Below are 23899 nucleotides of genomic sequence, written 5' to 3'. Positions count from 1 at the left end.
CGGTCTCTCACAACCTGATCAGAGGGAGAAGGGATTCTCTGACATTTTGCAACAACACTTAGCTGCTCGCAGATGTGCCTGCCTATAAATTGGCCTAATTTGCAACACCATCGGCCGATGCCGATTAATAAAAAAATTCCAAAAATCGGCTGGTTGATTAATCGGTCGACCTTTATTCAGATTTGCCATTAAAAGAATAAATTGAATGTAGAATCATATAAACTCATATAACTCATATTAATATCATATAACTCAAAAACTGTTAATCAAATTATAATAATATTTCACAATATTACTGTTTTACTGTGTTTCTGATTAAAGGGTGGGTGAAATGCTTGTTTTCACTCAATATCCTGTTAATCTTGAGTACCTATAGAGTAGTACTGCATCCTTCATAACTCAAAAAAGTCTTTAGTTTTATTATATTCATAAGAGAAAGATAGTCTGTACCGATTTTTCCCGGAAAAACGCGAGCGTCTGGAGGCGTGACGTGTGGGCGGAGCTAAAGAATCACGAGCGCCAGTAGGATTTAGCGTTGAGAGCATGTGGAAGCTGTAGACATTATCGTGAGGGAAAAACCATCATCCAAAACAAACCATTGGCTTACAGTCAGATTCAACTGTTTATTTATGATCCAGAATCAGATCCTGAGGCTGAAACTGAACAAGAGCAGCAGCAGCAACGACTCGCTCCAAGCGGGGCTCGAACCCGGGTCTCCGGCATGGGAGGGGACGCACTAACAAGGAGGCAGATATTTTAAGCAGTTTTACTCACCGCCTGCAGTTCCAACACACGATCGTGACCCTTTTTCCTTGGGATTGCATCATCCTTAAGAAATAAACGATACGCAAATCCGTCGTCAAACAGGGCCTTGTTTGTAAAACAAGCATTTTAGAAATGCAGGGAACAAACACAAACACTTGCACATTTCCGTTGATGCTCTGTAAAAATAAACTCCATCCACTGGTCCCTTAATGCTGGTTTTTTTTTTTGGTAATCTGTGCAGGGTTATCTTGCCCTGGCAAACAAAAACACTTCTTTTGTGACTTTTCGCGACGCTCTCGCTCTGATCAGTGATTGTCTGTGCACAGCCTCTCTCTGCTCTGCTATACGGGAGCGCGCGCTCTTCCGGCAGAAGAGCGCGCACTTAGGACCCATATAAGGAAATTCCGCTCCATCTAACGTCACACAGAGCCATACTCGAAAAAAACTTTCCGAAACTTGTGACAAACCGGAAGGAGTATTTTGGGAACAAAAATACTCCTTCAAACGTACAACTTGATTTTTGAAACTTTGTCCATGTTTAGCATGGGAATCCAACTCTTTAACAGTGTAAAAAACTCAGTATGCATGAAATAGCATTTCACCCCCCCTTTAAATAAATGCAGTCTTGGTGAGCATCAGAGACTTCTTTCAAAAACAGTACAATATATTTAATATAGACATTAAATGAATAATTGTTTTAAACAATGTTCACTCTAAGTTGACCTTAAAATGAAAAAAAAAATTTTTTTAATTAATCTAAATATTTTGGGAAGATCCAGCATAGTATTAATCCATAGTTTCATCATTCATAATGCCTATCAATTTGACCTTGCAGTAAGTTCACCTGGTCACTGCAGTGAAGCTCATGCCAAAGTAATCAAAGCCTCTTCTGTATTCAGCACCTTCGTCAACAAACTTGAGTCATACAAGAAATTATGGGTGAAATTCAGTTTCAGACATGGTTTAGAAAACCATGATTACATTACAACATTTGCAACATAAGCTGAGCATTAAAGTACAAAGTCTTTCCTTTGATCCAAGCCTAACTTTTATCATTTTAGATAAGCGTGCAGTGTGAAAGATTTTCTATTATTGTTTTCTCTATAAACGGAGAGCAAGCAGTAGAGAGTAGTAGTTTGAACAAAGAGGTTGGGCAGTTTTACCACCAAGATGTGGACACAAGATCACATGATTATCTGAGAGGGCTGCACATTAAATATCTCATTTTCATCAGTGTCATAATTTACTTGCATAATGCTTCAAGCCATAAACTCGTCAGTGCATAAACTGCCATAATCTGTGATTTCATAATGCATTGTTACTCTTTAGGCACTACTGACTGCCGTGACGTCACCACACATCGAGATCCACGAGGGAACGATTCTCCTCACTGTCCGCACCTGCTACAACATCTACCTGGCCAGCCGCAACCTGATCAACCAGACCACAGCCAAGGCCACTCTCACACAGATGCTCAATGTCATCTTCACCCGCATGGAGAACCAGGCGGTTAGTAACAACTCCGTTTAGATGTGAGGTGTCACCCTAGTGGAACTACGGGCATCATTATAGTTTGGGATATTTAGACTAAAACTGGGAAACTAGGTTTGAATTTCTAATGACTCTTGTAGGCTCTGGAAGCTCAGGAAGCAGAGAAGGAAAGACAACGTCTGCAGCTGTGCAATCCTTCTCCAGTATCCAGTAACCCTTCACCTGTGGCCCAAAACCCTTCCCCAACTCTTGGTCGGGCCTGCTCAGAACAGAACGGACCCCCGTCCCCCTCTCTCAGCCCACCTGGGGCCCCCTCCACGCCTTCCACCCCCCAAGACTCATCCTCCATCAATGGCCAGCCAGAAGAGTCAAAGTCAGAGGAGGAGTTTGCCATGGATAAACAGAGCACAAAGGAAATTGCACACCCAGGTACGGGGAATCACTGGTGTCGGAATATATGAGAAATGACTCCAAATCATAAGGTTCTGGCAATTTCCTGTTATCTTTCAGAAAGCAGTTTTGATGCACTTTATTTTATTTAATTTGACTGTTTTTAAAGATGAAGAGATTCAGGAGTCCGACCAGACGACTTCATCAGTGGCAGGAGGTGTTCAGGGAGAGGAGGCCCATCCCCAGCCTGAGACTGAAGCAGGCACTGAGCTTCAGGAAGAGACTGAGCCAGACAGTGGACTGGGAGATAGCTCTGTGGAAGGAGGTGTGTCATACTGGAAATGGTTGACTGTAGATTTATGTGAACCTGTGACATAGTAGTCACTCCTGCGTCTGTTTTACCACAGGCTTAGATCAGCATTCTGACTCAGAAACCAGAGTGCCGCCCCCTGTTGTTAGAGTCGACACACAGAAGATGAATGGAATGGTGGACGATCGCGGCTCAGAGTCCGCAGACATTCTGGTGTGTTTCTTACTTTACAGTTTTCTGATGGAGGGCAAGTGAATACCATTTCATTTGTTTTTCAATTGTTTAAGAAGACGTACATGACCATTCAAAAACGGGGGTCCATTTTAAAGCGATACTCTATAATAATTAGTCAGCTAATTAAAGTGATTCAGTTGAGTAAAAGTGACAGTAAAGACATTAAATGCTGTTCTTTTGAACTCTTTATTGATTAAAACAATTCTGAAAAAAGAAGCACAGTTTTCAGGAAATTAAGCAGTTTTACATTTTGTTATAAAAGAAAATCTAACAGAGACTTTATAAAAATAAGTGTATAAAGACATAATTAAAATCTAGCTTATATATACATATATAAATTACACTTTACCTTTTTACTTGTGGTCTGACTCTGGTATTTTGTTTCTTTTCTGAACAGGATGCAGAAAGCATTCAGGGCAGTCAGACAGCTGCTCGTTTTTCGCACATCCTACAGAAAGACGCCTTCCTCGTGTTCCGCTCCCTCTGCAAGCTTTCCATGAAGCCCCTGGCCGATGGACCACCCGACCCAAAGTAAGAACCTGGGGAGGAGATTTATTTGCATTAGATGAAATATTTTTCTTTTACGTGAAAGACCAGTAAATGGTGAATCGTGTCAGTAGTGTGATCACAAAAACTGAGATTATCCTGGAGGAGATCTGTGGGATCTAGTTCCACAATGGACACTCCCTGTAGAACGATTTGGAATTAATTTATTATTATATGCAAATGTGTTCAGTTTCATGCTGCTGTCCTTTTTCACTTTCAGGTCCCATGAGTTGCGCTCTAAAGTGGTTTCCCTGCAGCTGTTGCTGTCAGTGCTGCAGGGAGCTGGACCTGTTTTCCGAACCCATGAGATGTTTGTGAACGCCATCAAACAGTACCTGTGTGTGGCACTCTCCAAAAACGGGGTCTCCTCTGTGCCTGAAGTATTTGAACTGTCTCTTGCCATCTTCCTTACCCTGCTCTCCCACTTCAAAGTGCACCTTAAGATGCAGATTGAGGTAAAAAAAAAAAAATATATATATATATATAATTCTATATTGAATTAGTTTTACAGATGAATAAAAATTGTTCCTACATGATTTTTAAACTAAAATATTATTTCTTAATTTCCATTTCTTCTTTTTTGTCTCTTTTCTTTCAGGTGTTCTTCAGGGAGATCTTTCTAACAATCCTGGAGACGTCATCCAGCTCCTTTGAGCACAAGTGGATGGTCATTCAGACTCTTACTCGAATATGTGCAGGTTGGTGCACCTCAGTGTACACTTGCACACACACACAAACGTCTCACACATTATTGGCTCAAATATCAAACCAAATGGTGACCTAGTCTGCTGCTCTTCTCACAGATGCACAATGTGTGGTGGACATCTATGTGAACTATGACTGTGATCTCAACGCTGCCAATATTTTTGAGCGGCTGGTAAATGACCTGTCTAAAATTGCCCAGGGAAGGAGTGGACAGGAGCTCGGCATGACTCCATTACAGGTAGCAGTATCATCTTTGAACTATATCGTTAGCACACTTTACATGGCATGGTATTATTTTAAATTGTACATAATACAGCATATGCTGTAAGATTTTGCATTTAGCATTTTCTTTCTTTGAAACAACTTAAATTTAGGTTAGTATCAACACAAGTAATTAAACATTAAAAACAACATTAACAGTGGCATGTTATTTGATATCACAGTATGTCATATAATGTAGATTTAAAGCAGATGCTTTAATCTGAAATTGAAATTAAAATGTGGTAAAATGTATATAAAAAAGAGGATGTGGTTAATCATAAGTGGAATTGCCAACAATTTTAGCAAAGCCACAATACTACATTTTAAAGATAATTCTAGAACAGTACAAACTTCTCCAGTAAAAACAAGTGCATGATTCACTGCAGTGAATATCTTCCCCAGCCTCACTGTTAGTGTGTAATAATTAATTCCGAGTTGATCTGTTAATGATTTATTTGCAGGAGCTGAGTTTGAGAAAGAAAGGGCTGGAGTGTCTGGTGTCCATTTTGAAGTGCATGGTGGAATGGAGCAGAGACATGTATGTCAACCCCAACCTGCAGGCCAACCTTGGTAAGACAACACCGAGATCTGTTTTAATCATCTGTATGGATCAGAATTGTCTAAGTCTAGACTGTGTTGTTCTGCAGGTCAGGAGCGTCCAGCAGAGGGCGACAGTGCCGATGGGAAGCTCCACGAGAATGTTTCCTCTCGCAGAGATAGTCTGAGCTCTCTGGACTCCACGGTGTCATCCGGAGTTCAGCCGTCTCAGCCGGATCACCCCGAGCAGTACGAGGTCATCAAGCAGCAGAAAGAGATCATCGAGCATGGCATTGAGCTGTAAGCTCTCTTTTTTGAAGTGTCTTTATTTCTTCTTCCGTATTTTTCTTTGATCATTTCTGTGTTTCTTAAAGGTTTAACAAGAAACCAAAAAGGGGATTGCAGTACCTGCAGGAGCAAGGCATGCTGGGCACCACACCAGAGGACATCGCACAGTTCCTGCAACAGGAGGAGCGACTGGACACGGTAAGTTCTTGCTTGTTTTCAGACATGGATAAATTAGTGCACCAAGACTTAGGCTGTATTGTGTCATGTGATCAGACTCAGGTTGGCGAGTTCCTGGGAGAGAATGTGAAGTTTAATAAAGAAGTGATGTACTCCTATGTGGACCGGCTGGACTTTTGTGGCAAAGACTTTGTGTCAGCGCTCCGTGCCTTCCTGGAAGGATTCAGGCTTCCAGGTGAAGCCCAGAAAATCGACAGGCTCATGGAGAAGTTTGCCGCCCGATACCTGGAGTGCAATCAGGGGTGAGTTTTGTAGTCTGAAGAAGAGTTATATATTTGTGAGACTCACTGGCGTTTGTGTATGTGCTGAGCTGTCTGTTGTTCTGTAGGCAGACTCTGTTTGCCAGCGCAGACACGGCTTACGTTCTGGCCTACTCCATCATCATGTTAACCACCGACCTGCACAGTCCACAGGTAAGAATACTTATTTTTTTGCTCCCTTCTCTCCTCGCTTTGCTTTGTATTTGCTAAGAGACCTTGGTAACTAACCAGAACCTTAGTAACTGCAAAACAAAGTCTTGCAACCATCCAGCATTTAGGAACATTCTTAAAAACAAGCGTGTTTTTATTTCCATGAAGTGTAAAAATCTAGTTTTGTTTTCTCTTCTCTTCAGGTGAAGAACAAAATGACAAAGGAGCAGTACATAAAAATGAACCGTGGCATTAATGACAGTAAGGACCTGCCCGAGGAGTATCTCTCCTCCATCTACGACGAGATTGCAGGGAAGAAGATTGCTTTGAAGGAGAGCAAAGAATACTCCATCACTCCCAAATCCAGCAAACAGAGTAAGATCCTCTCAAATACCTGTAATTTTCTTTGATGGAATTGAATGAAACCCTGCTGAATGCTGACATGAGCCGTTTGTCTTCCTTCGGTTAGATGTAGCCAGTGAGAAGCAGAGAAGGCTGCTGTATAACATGGAGATGGAGCAGATGGCCAAAACGGCTAAAGCTCTGATGGAGGCTGTAAGTCACGCTCAGGCTCCCTTCTTCAGTGCCACTCACCTAGAGCACGTCCGGCCCATGTTCAAGGTAATCACACATGTCCAATGAACCACAGTTCAGGGCAAGCTGAGTACTGGAACAGAAAGTCATTGTTAGGTCAAAGGGATCATGAGCAGGTCATGGAGACATGATCTGATACTGTTCCAGGATGTTGTGGTTTCACACATCAGTCTGTATATGTTGAAAGGAAGTTAAACATTGAAAGTATGTTATCTGTGAGTATAATTTTTCAGTATGTATGTTTCTTTGTTTTGATCTGTGTAAAACAGCTGGCCTGGACTCCTCTGTTGGCAGCGTTCAGCGTAGGACTCCAGGATTGTGATGATCAGGACGTGGCATCTCTTTGTCTGGAGGGGATCCGATGTGCGATCAGGATCACCTGCATCTTCAACATGCAGGTTTGTGTTTCTACACTTTTCGTGTGACTAATCGTACTCAAGCCTCTTTTTAATTTAGTTCTTACTTTTTTTTTTCCTGTTTCACAGTTGGAGAGAGATGCCTACATCCAGGCCTTGGCCCGGTTTACGCTGCTCACCGCTAGCTCAAGTATCACAGAGATGAAGCAGAAGAACATTGATACCATAAAAACTCTCATCATGGTCGCCCACACCGACGGAAACTACTTGGGAAACTCCTGGCACGAGGTGGGCATCAGAGCGTGTGAATAGAGTTGAGCATAATGTCAGCAAGGTGTGCTGTAATTACCCCAAATCATCTCCTGGTTTTTACATTTAAAGTTTTAGTTCACATCTGAATTAAACTTTCCTTAAAATTTACTAACCCCCATGTCATCCAGGATGTTCATGTTTTTCTTTCTTCAGTCAAAAAATAAATTGAGGTTTTCGGGATTTTTCTCCATATAGTGGGATTCAGCGTGTGGCAGTTTCAATACAGCTTCAAAGGGATCTACAAGATCCCAGCAGAGGAATAAGGTCTTATCTAGCAAAACAATTGGTTAAAAAATATATATATTATATACTTATTAACCACAAATGCTTGTCTTGCACTAGCTCTGTGATGCGCGTCCACGACTTCACTCAGTACATAGTCATATTGGAAAAGTCACGCGTGATTAGTTCTTCATGTACTCTGGTTCAAAAAGTTAGGGTAGAGTGAAAAACTCAATCTCTTTTTCTCCTTCAACTTCAAAATCATCCAACAGCTTTGTTTTACCATTATTTTGTTAAGGGTGTTTGACTTTCTTTTTTATGTTCGCTTTGTAAGCACTGTATCTGTACTTTCGCCTACATCACAACTTTCAGGCGTGATTACGTAGCGTGTGAAGTCCAGCTAGTGCTAGATGAGCATTTGTAGTTAAAGTTTTTTTTTTTAATATGACCCATTGTTTTAATAGAAAATACCCTTATTCCTTGGCTGGGATTGTGTAGAGCCCTTTGAAGCTGTGTTGAAACTGCAGTTTGGACCTTCAACCTATTTGTCGCCATTGAAGTCCACTATAGGGAGAAAAATGCTGGAACATTTTGCTCAGAAACCTTAATTTATTTTCTTTTCGACTGAAGATAGAAAGACATGATCATCTTGGATGACATGGGGTTGAGTAAATTATCAGGAAATTAAAATTCTGGAGTGATCTAATCCTTTAAAAGAAATGTAGAATACATGATAGAAAACTGGCATAAAACACTTCCACACTCACCCCAGACCAGCAGGTCATCCGAAAAATTTTTGAGCCCTGCAAAAGTCATGCAACTCAACTCCGCTGGTGTGCATAAACCCCTGCTTTCCTCCGAAACTGTTGATTTGCTAAAGTTTCTTTGGAGCCTTACACATCTGTTGCTCTTTGTTTAGATTCTGAGGTGTATCAGTCAGCTGGAGTTGGCCCAGTTGATTGGGACAGGGGTGAAGACGCGTTACATCTCTGGTGTGGTCCGGGACCAAGGAGGCAGCATAAAGGGCTTCCCATCAGGAGGAGAGGAATTCATGCCCCTCGGCTTAGGTATGCCATTGTACGACTGCAGTTAATAGCTCATGGATGCGACCGAAGTGACCCGTCTGTTTATTGTTTGTTTACTGGTGTGTGTGGACAATGTTCCTTATGACAGTATTATTGGTCTCCTGCAGGTACTCTGGTTGGAGGTCCAGACAGGCGTCAGATGGCTCATATCCAGGAGTCAGTGGGGGAGACCAGCTCTCAGAGTGTTGTGGTGGCTGTGGACAGGTGCATTGAAATCACAGGACAATACAAGCATACGGTGTTGTTCTTACTGTCTGACCTTCCGTCTCCCTTTTGTTTGCCAGAATCTTCACTGGATCCACCAGGCTTGATGGAAATGCAATTGGTAGGGTTCTTTTTTTAATGTAACAACATTAGCGTTGAATTTTTTTAAGGGGGAAATATATTTTAAACACATGTACTACCATTCAAAAGTATTGTTGAAAGGATTCTCTTATACTCTTATACTACAAGCTTTATATATTCAATCAAAATACAGTAAAACCATATTATTGTGAGATATTGCTATAATTTAAAGTAACTTTTCAATTTTAATATATTTTAAAATGTCATTTATTTCTGAGATGAAAAAAATTAACAGCATTTATTTGAAATAGAAAAATATTAATGTCTTTACTGTCAGTTTTGGTCAGTTTAATGCAGTCTTGCTGAATAAAAGTATTAGCTTTTTTTTTTTTATCTTTCAGACACCAAACCTTTGAACGATAGTGTAACTATGAGATCATATAATTAATTTATTATTACAGCACTATTTATCTAGCACATAATCAAAAAGGGTCTGAATTAGCTAAAGGATCTGACCACACAAACTTGAACAAATACAGGAAGTTGACATTTATTTTAATGCTGTAATTTCATTCAAAAACATGGTGATGAATGTTCCCCAATGCTGCAAATACTAGGGGTTTGATTTACAGAGTGGTTCAGTTTGTAGATGTAAAACATGAAAAATAATTAGCATGGATTCCCCCAGGAATTATGTTTTTAAGTAGCAGTTGTGAATTTATATGCAGAATAAGGTCTATATTTTACATTATAAGAAAACTTATTGTTCTACAGCATTAATTACATATTCAAACGTTAAATATGAATTTTGAATTAGTTGTGTTGCTTAAGTACTACAGCTGCTACAAAGATGTCAGCTTGCACACGTCACACTACACTATTACTCTCTGGAGAAAAAATAGCTTGTTACTAAAAAAGCAACACTATTTTGAAAACAATTGCGCTGCTGTCATTCTACTGAGAAGTGTAGCTAGGTTATTCATGGAGTAAGTTAATCCCCAACACTGTTTGAGAGCATATCTGTGTGGGTCGATTATCTGGAAATAGATACATTTAATTCTTCTCTGGTAAACTTGAGTCAATGGGTTCAGAGTATTTTTATTTGTTTTTTGTATTTAGCAAGAAATTAACAGGAACGGCTGCGGTTCACTATTAGCTCCATGAGCAATGGAAAATCAGTTATGTTTTTAGTGTTTAAGTGGGCGTCCATACTATTACTCTTTTCACCATAGCTTGGGTGTGTTCTTATGGTCTGAGAGTCAGTCAGTTGGTCCATTACATCATAAGGAAGTGACTTACAAGGTGTGGGGTTGTTCTGTCGGTATTGCTTCTGGAGCTCGGTTACACAGGGTTGCCAAGTCCACCATTTATTTTATTTTATTTGACTGAAATGGTTGTATTTACTTTCAACCAATAATAAAACTATGCTAGATTTGGGGTATTTGAGGAAGGGGATCTGGTTTAACTCCTTTATGAAAACAGATGTGTGTTTGATGACTACTCCAAAGTGATTTTAGAAGTAAAAAATTGCTTAATGCATAACAGGGACTGTAAAGTATGTATTTTAGGTATGGGAGTGGCATATTTTAAGTTTTGATATGATTTTAATATTTGATAGGGTGTAGTTTTGGAATCTGGATAGTTTTGATCGGCCATAGGGTAGGGGTGGGCGATATCTCTATTTCAAATATATCGATATATTTGTTTTATTTTTAATAGTAAATCCCATTTGTCTACCAAAAAATTAAGTTTGCTTAATTTTCAATAATTAAAAGATAAATTAAATTCAGCCTTCATTTGATAACCAAAAAAATGTAAATACACAGAATTTCAGAGGGGGAAAAAACATTTCATAAGGCAATTTTAAGAATTTTCATTTAAATAATTACACATGCTAAAACACAGAATTATCTAACAATAAAACATATGGTGTATAGGGCCCTAAACATAATATTTGGCATATTTATTTATTTTTTTGTAGTAGTAGTAGTAGTTTTGGGGGGTTATTTTTCCTGTAAAGATATCGAGATATATATCGTATATAGAGATATATTTTTTGCTCCATATCGCCCAGCCCTACCATAGGGATAATTTTTTTAGGCAGACATGGCAACCAAGCCGGTAAGCTTTCCGGAGGATTCAACTTATCTGGAAACTTAAAATTGTGATCATATTTACTCCCCTATTGTGACGTATATACAGGTGAACTGCTTTATTAAATGAGAAAAAATGTAGGGTGTAACTATGTTCATCAGGAAATTGATTTGTTGACATTAGGGGTAATTTTTTTGATTTAAAGATTATGGAGGCACATAGCAAACTTCCCTAATCTGTCTGCTACATACAAACATGATGGAACTTCTCTTTGATGAAAGACAATTGGCCTTTTTGTTTCAGAAATGATGTAAGAATATAGAAAGATACCACCACACAATCACTATGTTAGCAAAAACATGAGCTGAGCTGTTAAAGACTTTAAGTGTATGAATGGCTGAAAATGACCGGTTGCTGACTGTTTGGGTGGATGCAGTTTATTTGGTTATTTTATGTATTCTTACCATCATGCCATCATCTTACCATCGATTTCGATTTTGGCCTCCAACAATTATGAAAATCCTATAATCAAGAAAAAACGATTATTGTGCCCCATCCGGCCCCCTTTTGGTGATTATTCAAGTATACATTCGTCGGTCATGTAATAAATGAACATAAAGAATTGAGAATGAAAATATGCGTAACAGTAATTTGGATCCGTAATTTTGTTTGTTTGAAATTCAAGTCTGCTTTGTTAATCCTTCCACATGTACATGCATATAGAGAATTGAAATTGCATTACCCTCAGACCCTTGGTGCATACAGATAACATTAACAGTAGGACATTAAAAACAGATGATAAAATATAAAGTACTACTGTACAAATAGATCATGTAAAAAGAAAGATAAGTAAAGCAGCACAAGGCACATGGCAGACAGAGTGCAAACCAGTGCAGACAAGTAAACCGTGCAGATATAATGATTGTAGCAACCTTATTTACAGGAAATACATATTTGATATGTATCACTATCTTTAAATAAATCACTAGTATAAAGTTTTGGTCATATGGCCTCCTCATAATCGTGATTATAATTTTTGCCATAATCGAGCAGCCCTACCGTGGATGTGTAGATAATGTATCTGTGGGCAAAATGTCTCTGATATTTGTATTAATGGTAAACTCTGCTCCATCCCCAGTGGACTTTGTGCGTTGGCTCTGTGCGGTGTCCATGGATGAGCTGGCCTCTGCTCACCAGCCACGCATGTTCAGTCTGCAGAAGATAGTGGAGATCTCCTACTACAACATGAACCGCATCCGTTTACAGTGGTCACGCATTTGGCAGGTCATCGGAGATCACTTTAACAAGGTCTGTAGCCTTACCTAAATGTGCAGTCAAAATTTTACTTATGTGGACGCACCGTCAAGCTTTCAGTGAATTTATTTATTTATTGTAAATGTAATAAATCAGTAAAACAGCTGTCTGGTTGTGTTTGATTTCTGGTTTGGCAGGTGGGTTGTAATCCTAATGAGGATGTGGCCATCTTTGCTGTGGACTCCCTGAGACAACTATCAATGAAGTTTCTGGAGAAAGGAGAACTGGCCAATTTCCGCTTCCAGAAGGACTTTTTAAGGCCATTTGAACACATCATGAAGAAGAACAGGTGAAGAGAGGGGACTTAGAAATGTGAACAGTTGGAGAGATAAAGAAATGATGCAATCTGATGCATCATGATGAAACATGTTACCTTTAAACACTTAAGGAGAAACGTGTAAAATTCTGAGGTAAAATATTTTGTTATCCCAGCTTATTATGCAACAAGAACTAGAAGTAGACCATTTGCAGTTTGTCTTCTCAAAAAACACTCACTGGAGCTGCATGATTCGGGTAAAGAAATCTTATTGCGAATCTCCTGATGATTTTTAAATTAAAAAAAAATGACAGGTTTGCTGTGCTAAATTTTGAAAGTTTGGCCAAAATGCTGTAAATATGTATCAATATGGCTTATATACATTTTTATTATTAAGTAAAAATAGAAAAGTTACAAAATATATTATTGTAATATTTCACTGTAAATAAAAACGTTAATATTTATATATTTATTTATATATAATTTATAATATTATTGTACACACGTGTGTATAATAATATTACACTTCCATTAAAACTTTTTTAAATTTTTAAATTACTATTATTTGATGTAAAAAAAAAGTGTTTAATAAAAAATATTATTTAAAACTTAGAAACATATTTAATATTCTTTTTTTAATTCATACATTTCATTTTCAAATGTTAAACCATCAAACTTTTATTTTGACTGAAAACCGCAGACGGCCCTAATACAGTGTATACATTTAAATAAATCACAGCCTTTGCCTTTCAAATAAAAGTGCCTTTTAAATAAATTTATGATTACAGTTTTATTTTGATTAATCATGCAACCTAACCACTGGCTCTGTGGTGCCATTAAAACCAGCAACATTAGCTCAACAAACAGCAAGTTTGAAGCAGAACTATCTGTTTGTCCAATGTGTGAAGTATTCAGGAAACCTGTCAGAAGTCATTATTTTAGAATTTATTTTATTTGATATTTGAAGCCATGCATTTTAGTTACTTCTACAATAACTTCAACTATTTTAAAGGTCGCCCACTATCCGGGACATGGTGATACGATGTGTGGCCCAGATGGTGAACTCCCAGGCTGCTAATATCCGCTCTGGCTGGAAGAACATCTTCTCTGTGTTCCATCAAGCAGCATCAGATCATGATGAGAACATTGTGGACCTCGCGTTTCAAACCACAGGACACATTGTTAGTAAGTACCGGAAAATTCACACTATTTTAAAACTTTCATCTTGAACATTTAAACACAAAACATCATTCTCATGTCTATCCTTTTTTTCCTTACAGTGCATACATTTCAGCAGCATTTTGCCGCAGCCATCGACTCTTTCCAGGACGCAGTCAAGTGTTTGTCAGAGTTTGTGTGTAACGCTGCATTTCCTGACACCAGTATGGAAGCCATTCGGCTCATCCGCCACTGCGCTAAATACGTGTCTGACCGGCCGCAGGTGAGTGCTGTCACCTCAGCCTTTGTTACTCATGACAACTGAGCTTCAAAAATAACATTGTAGTCACACTTCCCCTTTCCAGGCACTGAGGGAATACACTAGTGATGACATGAATGTGGCCCCTGGTGACCGTGTTTGGGTGCGAGGCTGGTTCCCCATCCTGTTTGAGCTTTCCTGCATCATCAACCGCTGCAAACTAGACGTCAGGACCAGGTGGGTCCACATCTTCACTTCCATACAAAGAAACTTAGGAATGTTTTGGAGCTTTTCCTGAGAGGGTTTGTGTCATGCAGGGGTCTGACTGTCATGTTTGAGATCATGAAGAGTTACGGACACACCTTTGAGAAGCACTGGTGGCATGACCTCTTTCGGATCATCTTCCGAATATTCGACAACATGAAGCTCCCTGAGCAGCAAACTGAAGTGAGTATCAATCAAAACATTCATTTTACCAGTGTTAGCAACGCTGCTAACCTATCTACATTTTCAATAATGTGATAGTAGCTCAACTGTATTCAAAATACTTCAGCTTGTCCAATAACAGGCCACTTTTTCCCACTGCTAGCAGGAAATAAATTTACATCACTGATATTATCACATTATTTTGTGCATGCAAACTTCAAACTCCAGATCAAAGCGATCTGAAGTAATAATCAAAGATGCTTCACTATCATGCCTATTAGAGTAGTAGCACTGGGAAGTCCAGTGTGTTCATTTTAATGAACAAAAACAGTTCACTGAGTCAATTTTATAATTAATTTGGTTATGTAAATGTAGATTTTAATATTTTGTGTATCATGAATCAGTTGAATTCATGTAATCTGATATCATTTATAAGATACTTCTCCCTTATATAACTTATGTTATAGCTGAATGTTATAGTAATGTTATAGTTTTAATGTAAGAGTAGGAATGTAATGATTTACTAAGTTTACTCAGTTTTTTTTTTTTACGAAATGAGATTTAAAATAAATATTAAAAGCTATCTTTTTATTTCAAAATGCTGCACATTTCTTTCTGAAATTGAAATATACCATTGAAATCTAAATTGAAATTTTTAAAACAAATCCCAAATAAATACAACTGAAAGAAATCTCTCTGAAATCTTAAGCCAAGGCTTTGCCTGTGCTCTTTCTGTATAAAGGCAGCCACTGCGTTTTAATCACAATCCAAACAAAGATGCGGGATGCATGAACCATGAGTAATTAATTTTTTTCTTTAGTTTGCATTATTTCAAAATTTGACGTAAAAACAGAATGTTCTGACTTGAGCTTTGTAAAATGATGTTACATGAAACATCTGAACAAAACAAAAACGGCAGATTCACTCTCTGACTGCAGGTGGCGCTTATGGAACAGCAGAGATACAGTATTTCCTTGGTTACTGCTGTGAACAAAACAGCACTGTGCTTCTAAACAATACTTTAATATTAATTACTCAGAGGAAAGATAAGAAAACACGGTTCTATTCAGAAACACAATTATATTAAACCTCACCCACAAATGTTTCACGTTTCATTTAACATCTCGACAAACTTGATTTGAATAATCACACATTTTTATACATTTTCAACCGGTTCAGGGTAAATCGTTACATCCCAACTTAAGAGTAGATGCAGTCATTTGTAGCTTCTAGCTTTATTCTTCTAGCTATAGTGGCTAAAATAGCGTAAGGTATGCACAATAATACAAAATGTCTTCCACAATGTAAAATAAGGTGGATCCATCGCATACATGTTTTTTCTTTCACAGAAAACAGAGTGGATGACAACAACATGTAACCATGCCCTCTATGCTATCTGCGACGTGTTCACGCAATTCTACGAGCCTCTCAGCGAAGTGCTTCTGGCGGATATTTTTGCACAGCTGCAGTGGTGTGTGAAACAAGGTGGGCATTTCACTCATCTGTTGCGCTAATCATGTGGGAGAGTTTAGGAATTTTAGGACATTGCCCTGCTACTTGCTGTACTTCATTCCAGATGGACATTTCAAATGTGACGCCTACACGTGTCACGTTTGGAGAAACATATTGGCCCTGTGGGTGGTAGTGTTTTAAATCAGCAGGGTGTGGTAATACAGGGAAAGTGTTAGTGTGTTACACTCACAACTCCGCCTCTGTTCTCAGATAATGAGCAGCTGGCGCGGTCCGGCACAAACTGTCTGGAGAACCTGGTGATCCTGAACGGGGAGAAGTTCAGTCTGGATGTGTGGGACATCACTTGCGCCTGCATGCTGGATATCTTCCAGACCACCAGCCCTCATGCGTATGACACTCTTGCACACCACCATCTGTTTCAGTGACACTAAACGGCCTTCCGTCTGGAAGTGTTTTGATGAGAGTTGTCGATCGATCTCTAAAAAACAATCAAATAAATGAAATGATATGCCAATTAATGTAAATGAATTTAAATCACACTTTAGACTAAATCTAGAAAATACTTTTTTGGGTTGTCAGATGTGCAAATATATAGCAACTCTTGATATTGTGTTTGAAAAGGCTGTTTGGGTTTTGCTTATGAAATGTTCTCTCAGTTTGTTTCTGACTTTGCTCTTAACAGCTTGCTGACATGGCGACCAGCTGGACAGGAAGAGGAGGTGGGAGAAGGGAAACACATGGTGAGATCACAATAACATAAATAAATATCATAAATACACACAAATAATAAGCCACAAACAACCACATATAAGCCTTTATTCTGTCATACATTGTGTTCTACAGTCTGCTAACACTAAGACCCATCATGCTTTACTTTCTATTTATAGTGGACATTTGCATATTAGGCTCTGATTTTCATATGCATGCGTGTGTGTGTTTGTCTTTGTTTTAGGACGCTGAGGTTGATTCTCAGTCGCAGAGCAGTTTTGAGAAGACTCATTCCGAGAGGGGACACAGTCAGATGTCCACTGCCAGTGATGAAACATGGAAAGGAAAATCTCAAACCAGTACGTACAGCTGCAGCGCAAAAGTGATAGTTAAGACGGTTACAAAAGATTTCTGATTATAATAAATTATGTTCAATGAATTAACTTCATTGAAGAATCCTCAATTCCACAAATATCAAGCAGCACAACCGTTTTCAATTTTAATGCTGAAATGTTTTTTGAGGATCATGTGACACTAAAGACTAGAGATTGACTGGAGATGCTGAAAATTCATCATAAGAATAGGTTCCATTTTAAAATATTAGGGTTAGTAAGCGATTCAAATTTGTAATCTAATTAATTGTTGTGCAAAGCAACAAACAGAGATTACAAAAAGTAGGTTCAGCAAGAAATATTTTGTTTGATAAAATGTATTACATATAGCCTACTCTTTTGGAACGTGAGTAAATAATGACAGAATTGTCTTTTTAGTTTTTTTGTGAACTATAAATTTAATCATTTATTTTCTTAATTTTATCATTATTACTATGAAAATATTAAATTATTTCTTTAATGAAATTATACGCAAAATAATAAACTAAAACTGCCAGTAGGTGGTGGTAATGTCTTAATGATTACTGTATTTTCCGGACTATAAGTCACACTTTTTTCATAGTTTGGCTGGACTATAAGTCGCATTTATTTAGAACCAAGAACCAAGAGAAAACATTACCGTCTCCAGCTGCGAGAGGGCGCTCTATACTGCGCTATATATCTCGCGGCTGTAGACGGTAATGTTTTCTCTTGGTTCTTGGTTCTAAATAAATGCGACTTATAGTCCAGTGAGACTTGTATATGATTTTTTCCTCATCATGACGTATTTTTGGACTGATGCGACTTATACTCAGGTGCGACTTATAGTCCAAAAAATACGGTAATGCCTGTTTCACATATAATCCATCTGCAGTGCGTATGCAGTCCGTGTGCGTTATGTATGTGGTGCTGAAGCAGCACGGACTCATTGTGCTTTCGCACAGGACGCGTTTGCAGTCCGCTACTGATCCGCGGCTGTTTAAGCCACAAAACACAACATTTGTCCATTATTTTGATTTCAAATCATGTAAAAAAAATAAAAATATAAAAAAGCTTTTTCTGCATTGTGATACTCTTTCATCACAGTACAGTAACAATCTTTCATAGACATATTTAAATTCATATATAAACAACATATTACTCATGCATTTGACTGCTAGGTTTTTATAATAAGCTGCTGAAACAAGCTGCAACACATTTAAACACAACATTAGCCTACTTTTCTTGTTAGGATATCACAAACGTTTAAAATTAAAACGGGTGCATGGGTGCGTAAAAAAAAAAATGCAACCCATACGCACCGCAAACAGAGTATGTGGGAAATGGGCGTAAGTCATTTATTCATTTGATTAGTTCAAATGGCTGATTCATTCAGGAGTGAAGTAAATGGTTCTTTATGTATGGTTATGTATTAGTCATCAATCGATTGTATGAAATGGCAGATAATCCGCATTGGTCTGGGGTGGGGCAAGTGCGCTAGATGGGTTAATCATTTTAATGCTTTTTTTTTCTCCATAATTAATCTAATTAATGTTTTAAATTACCAGCCCTATAAAATATATGCAAATATAAGTCAGTTCTTTTAAAATGTAATAACATTTTACAATGTTACTGTGTTTACATTTAACCAAATAAATGCAGCCTTGGAAAGCATAAAATACTTTGTTCAAAAACATAGTATTACTGACCCCAAACTTTTGAATGGTAGTGTATGTTGAAAAATTTCTTTAAAGAAAATTTCCCTGTTAACCACAATGAAAAAAAAAATCTATTACAGACAAAAAAAATCCCTCGGGGGTATTTACTCTTGTACTGAGAGTTACATCATGCCACACAACTCGCTTACTTTGTCCAAAATATAAAGAAGTCTTATAAGCTGCTGAAGCCACATAACAGTTTAGAGTTTCCACCAACAGCCACATTCTCTTTGAACAATATGACCTCTTCCTCTTTTAAAGTCAGCATGAAACGGAAAACTCGACCAACTTTTTTTCCCTATTGTTGACATTTACCGTATCCATGTGAAAGTGCTCATTGAATAAACTAAAATTATATGGATGTGTTTTTTTCCACTAAGAATGTATCGGAACAAAGAAATTGGTGATTGAAGGGAGGCTGATCTGAATTTTGAAATAAAACAAAACTGGACAACCTTGTTGCCCAATCCTTGTAGTTCTTCTGTGAATGTTAACATGTTGCTCTCTTACTCTGATCTAGGGGTCTCAGACCACCGGCTGTTTGCAGGGCTGCTTATAAAGTGTGTCGTACAGCTGGAGTTGATTCAGACCATAGACAACATTGTATTCTACCCGGCTACCAGCAAGAGGGAGGATGCCGAGAACATGGCGGCTGCTCAGGTGTGTTCACATAACCTTTGTTTGAAACCCTATGAATTACAACTAATAACTGAGAATGCAGCCTGTGTGAACTGCCCTTTATGGTGTTGATACCATGGCTTAGTTAAAGTGTCTTTTGTTCTCTCTCTGTCTGTTTCCCAATAGCGAGATGCACTCGAGCAAGCAGAAGAGGGAGAGACAGAGGTCGATCAGGGCATGTACAGACACCTGTCATCACAACACCTCTTCAAACTGCTTGACTGCCTCCTTGAGTCCCACAGGTTTGCCAAGGACTTCAACTCCAGCAATGAACAGAGGACAGCGCTCTGGAGAGCAGGTCCGCACTCTTTTATTTCCTCATCTGGGTTTTTGTAATGCTGTAATTTATTTTGCGTGTCTTTTATTCACATTGCATGTAGGCTTTAAGGGGAAGTCAAAACCGAATCTTCTGAAGCAGGAGACCAGCAGCCTGGCATGCAGTCTGAGGATCCTCTTTCGCATGTACTCTGACACGCAGCTGCGAGACTCCTGGCCAGACATCCAGACACGTCTGCTGCAGTGAGTGCAGCCGTCTGCCTCATTCATTAATCACACTCGCTCACCAAGCTCAACACAAAGATAGCTGCTTTCATACAATCTGTGCTACGAAGAAATTGCACTTGAGTTGATTCATTAATATTTTGTATTATTCTTGACATTATGAACATGATTTTAAAAGGACTAAAAATATAGGTGCTGCACTCATTGCTGGATGTGTAATAATCAGATCAGTTGTATGAAAAGATAAAAGGCAGTAGGAACTGTTTTATGTAAAACATTGAGGGATGAGTCTCATAATCGAGTTCTGATTTACATATGCTGTACGGGAAGGTATTAGGACAGTAACAATATATGTGTGTGTGTTTGATTTAGGGTGTGTAGTGAAGCCTTGGCTTACTTCATCAGTCTTACCTCAGAGAGTCACCGGGAAGCCTGGACGAGTCTCCTGCTGCTGCTCCTCACCCGGACACTCAGACTGCCTGATGACAAAGTAATAACATACAGAAACACTGAACCAGAGCGGTAGATGCAGGGCCCTTTTCGTCTCGACAGCCAATAAATATTTCTTACCAGCCATGAAACGGTTTTGGTTTTTTGATTAAAAAAAAAAAATATATATATATATATATATATATATATATATATATATATATATATATATATAATTTTTTTTTTCTAATAGTAAGAGTCACAATAACACCAGTTCTGTCTTTTTTACAATTCAACTTGCGGTCCTTGATCAGATGGTTAAAGACAGTGGTCAACCTTTCATGTTGATTCAGACATTAAGTAGAGTTTTATATTGATCTTGGTTTTAAAGTGTAAAATATTGATATGTTCCACTTTAAGAGCAAGAAAAACGGAAGGCAAAAATTGTGTCCTTATTAACCATACAGGTGAGCCTGATAATTAGACAATGGGTGTTATTTCCTGTAGGAGAGACTTGTTTTGGATACCTCTCTTATCCTTCAGGGGTCTGAGTTCAGGCTTTTATTACAGGAAGCTCCCTGCTGAAACACCAGCTTGTCAGTGTGATGACCTTTATATGTAAGAGACCTGCGTTATTACACAGACAATCTTCTGGCAGCCCTGAGGATTTTCCTTGTCCATAACTAAAATACACTTGTCCATTCAACACTCCTCTGATAATATCAGGTTTTCCCTATGGCATTCCACTTCAGATTTACACTCTGCTAAAAGATCTTTAAGGGAAACCTCTAACTGAAAAGACAAAAATGGAAAATTCAAAGCCATATAGTTTCCAACTGTGATGATGAGCACTTTTTAGGATCAACTACAAGCTGGATTTCCAAAAGTATGTGAAATATCTAAAGTTCACGGCATAGAATTCTTAAAATATGTCCAAGAGTTTGACACACTGGTCTGTTACTGTGGGGACATTTCCACACCCATAAACATGACGTGGCACAACACAAAACGTGATTGGTAGCTTTAGCTACAAGTCATATGGCCTCTTGGAAGGGCCTTGGCCATTGGCTGGCTACGCAAGGTTTAATTTTGGATATTTTTCTTACACAAATGCATCAGTTCACTTCAGATTAACCCCTCGGAGTTAGTAGTGTATTTTATGATGGATGGACGCACTTTTTTGAGCTTTAAAATCTCAACCACTATTCACTGCCCTTATAAATCTTGGAATAGCCACAAAAAATTTTTATGTAACTCTTATTTTATTTGTATGTAAAAAGAAAGTCATATACGGGTGGCTTGAGGGTGAGTCATGGGGTACCACTTTTAAATTAAATGTAAATAAATTTAAAATAAGACAATATAAAATAAAATAATGTTAGCCCATGAATGCTTAACATTGTCATCTCTCTTTCAGTTCAAGCCTCATGCCTCCTGCTACTACCACCATCTGTGTGAGATGATGCAGTTCGACCTCATTCCAGAGCTTCGCGCTGCCTTGCGGCGATTTTTCCTTCGTATCGGTTCCGTCTTCCAGATCGCCGCTCCTGAATTGGGCAGAGCTCAGCCTTCACCGTTATCATAACGTGGATCAGAACTGGAAACAGCTCAGAGATGAACTGGGAAGAAAGCGGGCTGTAAAGTATATGGATGGTCTGCGTGTATAATCCTCTGCTGTGGTTTGAAGGACTGTACAGGAACGCAGAATGACTGTGTGTGACTGTCCCACACTTTCCCTTGCCAGTCCTGACTCACCGCCGTCAGTCGCTCCCCTATGAGAGAACAGCACTGTGACCCAGCAGGGTGACTCTTCTGCTGTGTCAGTCGTCTGTGTTGTTAGAGTCATGAGTCATATTTGTTTATTTTTATTTTTACTTTCTTCTGGATGGCTGCGGAAATAATTTATTACCAGTACTGCTGTATATCTGGTTTTTGATCGTCTGTTGATTTCATTGTTTTGGCTTTTGTCCTATCTGTAAAATGTTGTCTGTTTTAAAGGCTGAAGAAAGATAGACATACAGAAATGAGATCATCCCCTGTTATTAAGAGCTTGTAAAAGACACCCAGTGTGCAATGCGTTTGCGCCAGTGAATAATGGTATATTTGTTAATGATTTAAGGTCCAACAAAGGCCCATTATCCTTGTCCTCTATTGATTCATCAAACAATTAAACCATCATCTCTGATTTAAATGCATTCAATCAACCCACAGAATTTTTTGCATTTAAATGCTTTTAGTTTTGGGTAAAATACTTTAATTTTGATTTGATGTGTTCACACTAAACTCCAAATTGTCTTAAGAATGTTTTGGTTGCCTTCAAAGCATTTGGTATTTATTTTACATGTGTCGATACTTACGCTTGCTAATCCAGACAAGGCCGACACTACCATTCCTTACATGACACACATCATGCTCATTTGGTTTACAACATATTAAAATTTATTGCATTTTTTTTAAAGGTTTTTTTTTTTCATTCTTATATATATATATATATATATATATATATATATATATATATATATATATATATATATATATATATATATATATATATATACACACACACACATCACTGAAATCTTAAAAATCTTTTTTTATATATATCAGTTTTCCAAGTGCTGTTCGCTCTCGATTTGGAGTTAGACTGAATCGGCAAGTTTATGTGATGGATGCCAGTCACATTATCATAAAACAATTGAAGTGGGGGAAATACAGGAATACAAATGTACTGTATAATCCAGGTATATCTTCATTTGCCCCTGCATCATACGACTTTCTCGTGTATTACCAATGCAGATTCAACTCCCAATTCATTTTCATTAAGTATGTATTTCATTCTTGAAGTGCAGTTAAATATTTTCTGAAAAGCATTCCTTCCCTTGCAACTATGGATGTCTACTTTGCCTCCCTTGAGATTGGGAAATATAAATATATATAGTATATGAAGAAATACGATGTGTAAAGTTTTCATGTAAAATATACACAATAATGTTGGACTCTATACATATTGTGATGTAATCTTACAAGCATTTGGTTGAGTAATCAATAAAGTTTGAAGTTTGAACCATTGAATTTTCTCCTACCTGTACACGTTGTTTCTTCCATATTAAGGTTTTCAATGATGGGAACTGAGTTTCCTTATATTTTTAATGTCTAACTTAATTGCTGAAACGCATATATAATGTAGTAATGTTGTATCATTTATAACAGCAGTCTTGGATGGAGGCTCCTTGAGTCTTTAAAGATAGAGAATAAATGCATCATATCACGACAACACCAGCATATGAAATTAATGATTTAATTTTAATAAAAATGTTTGCACTCGTTTAAATATGCGCCACATGGTGTCGCTGTCACGGGAGACGCATCACGCGCGTTTTGGGGTAACAAAGGTTACCATAGTAATTCTGCCACTCTTTGTTTAGTGAGCGCAAACCGTTTACGGTTATTTAAAATGTACATTCATACCGTCTGTTAAGTATACATGTCCAAATATTTGTACTTAGA

General features: G+C 38.1%; 1 protein-coding gene across 1 annotated transcript in view; it reads left to right on the top strand.

Moving 5' to 3' along the window:
* The window catches only part of arfgef2 (ADP-ribosylation factor guanine nucleotide-exchange factor 2 (brefeldin A-inhibited)), a 30697-nt gene extending 7233 nt beyond the window's left edge, over window positions 1–23464 (top strand). Inside the window, exons 5-39 of the mRNA XM_052594151.1 lie at window positions 2095–2274; window positions 2397–2685; window positions 2816–2971; window positions 3054–3169; window positions 3588–3721; window positions 3957–4191; window positions 4335–4434; window positions 4540–4679; window positions 5164–5272; window positions 5350–5539; window positions 5614–5725; window positions 5801–6006; window positions 6093–6177; window positions 6378–6549; window positions 6644–6795; window positions 7038–7166; window positions 7254–7412; window positions 8578–8725; window positions 8851–8947; window positions 9028–9068; window positions 12261–12430; window positions 12574–12725; window positions 13705–13877; window positions 13973–14133; window positions 14216–14346; window positions 14427–14556; window positions 15885–16020; window positions 16258–16396; window positions 16691–16748; window positions 16961–17075; window positions 19305–19444; window positions 19589–19760; window positions 19843–19981; window positions 20336–20453; window positions 21810–23464. Of these exons, the coding sequence (XP_052450111.1) occupies window positions 2095–2274; window positions 2397–2685; window positions 2816–2971; window positions 3054–3169; window positions 3588–3721; window positions 3957–4191; window positions 4335–4434; window positions 4540–4679; window positions 5164–5272; window positions 5350–5539; window positions 5614–5725; window positions 5801–6006; window positions 6093–6177; window positions 6378–6549; window positions 6644–6795; window positions 7038–7166; window positions 7254–7412; window positions 8578–8725; window positions 8851–8947; window positions 9028–9068; window positions 12261–12430; window positions 12574–12725; window positions 13705–13877; window positions 13973–14133; window positions 14216–14346; window positions 14427–14556; window positions 15885–16020; window positions 16258–16396; window positions 16691–16748; window positions 16961–17075; window positions 19305–19444; window positions 19589–19760; window positions 19843–19981; window positions 20336–20453; window positions 21810–21977 (5052 nt within the window). The 3' untranslated portion in view covers window positions 21978–23464. The remainder of the gene's footprint in view (window positions 1–2094; window positions 2275–2396; window positions 2686–2815; window positions 2972–3053; window positions 3170–3587; window positions 3722–3956; window positions 4192–4334; window positions 4435–4539; window positions 4680–5163; window positions 5273–5349; window positions 5540–5613; window positions 5726–5800; window positions 6007–6092; window positions 6178–6377; window positions 6550–6643; window positions 6796–7037; window positions 7167–7253; window positions 7413–8577; window positions 8726–8850; window positions 8948–9027; window positions 9069–12260; window positions 12431–12573; window positions 12726–13704; window positions 13878–13972; window positions 14134–14215; window positions 14347–14426; window positions 14557–15884; window positions 16021–16257; window positions 16397–16690; window positions 16749–16960; window positions 17076–19304; window positions 19445–19588; window positions 19761–19842; window positions 19982–20335; window positions 20454–21809) is intronic.
* The last annotated feature ends 435 nt before the right edge of the window (window positions 23465–23899 follow it).

The sequence above is a fragment of the Carassius gibelio genome, chromosome B23, assembly GCF_023724105.1.
Source record: "Carassius gibelio isolate Cgi1373 ecotype wild population from Czech Republic chromosome B23, carGib1.2-hapl.c, whole genome shotgun sequence".
NCBI classification, from domain to species: Eukaryota; Metazoa; Chordata; class Actinopteri; order Cypriniformes; family Cyprinidae; genus Carassius; species Carassius gibelio.
This window is presented reverse-complemented; position numbering and strand designations above follow the sequence as displayed.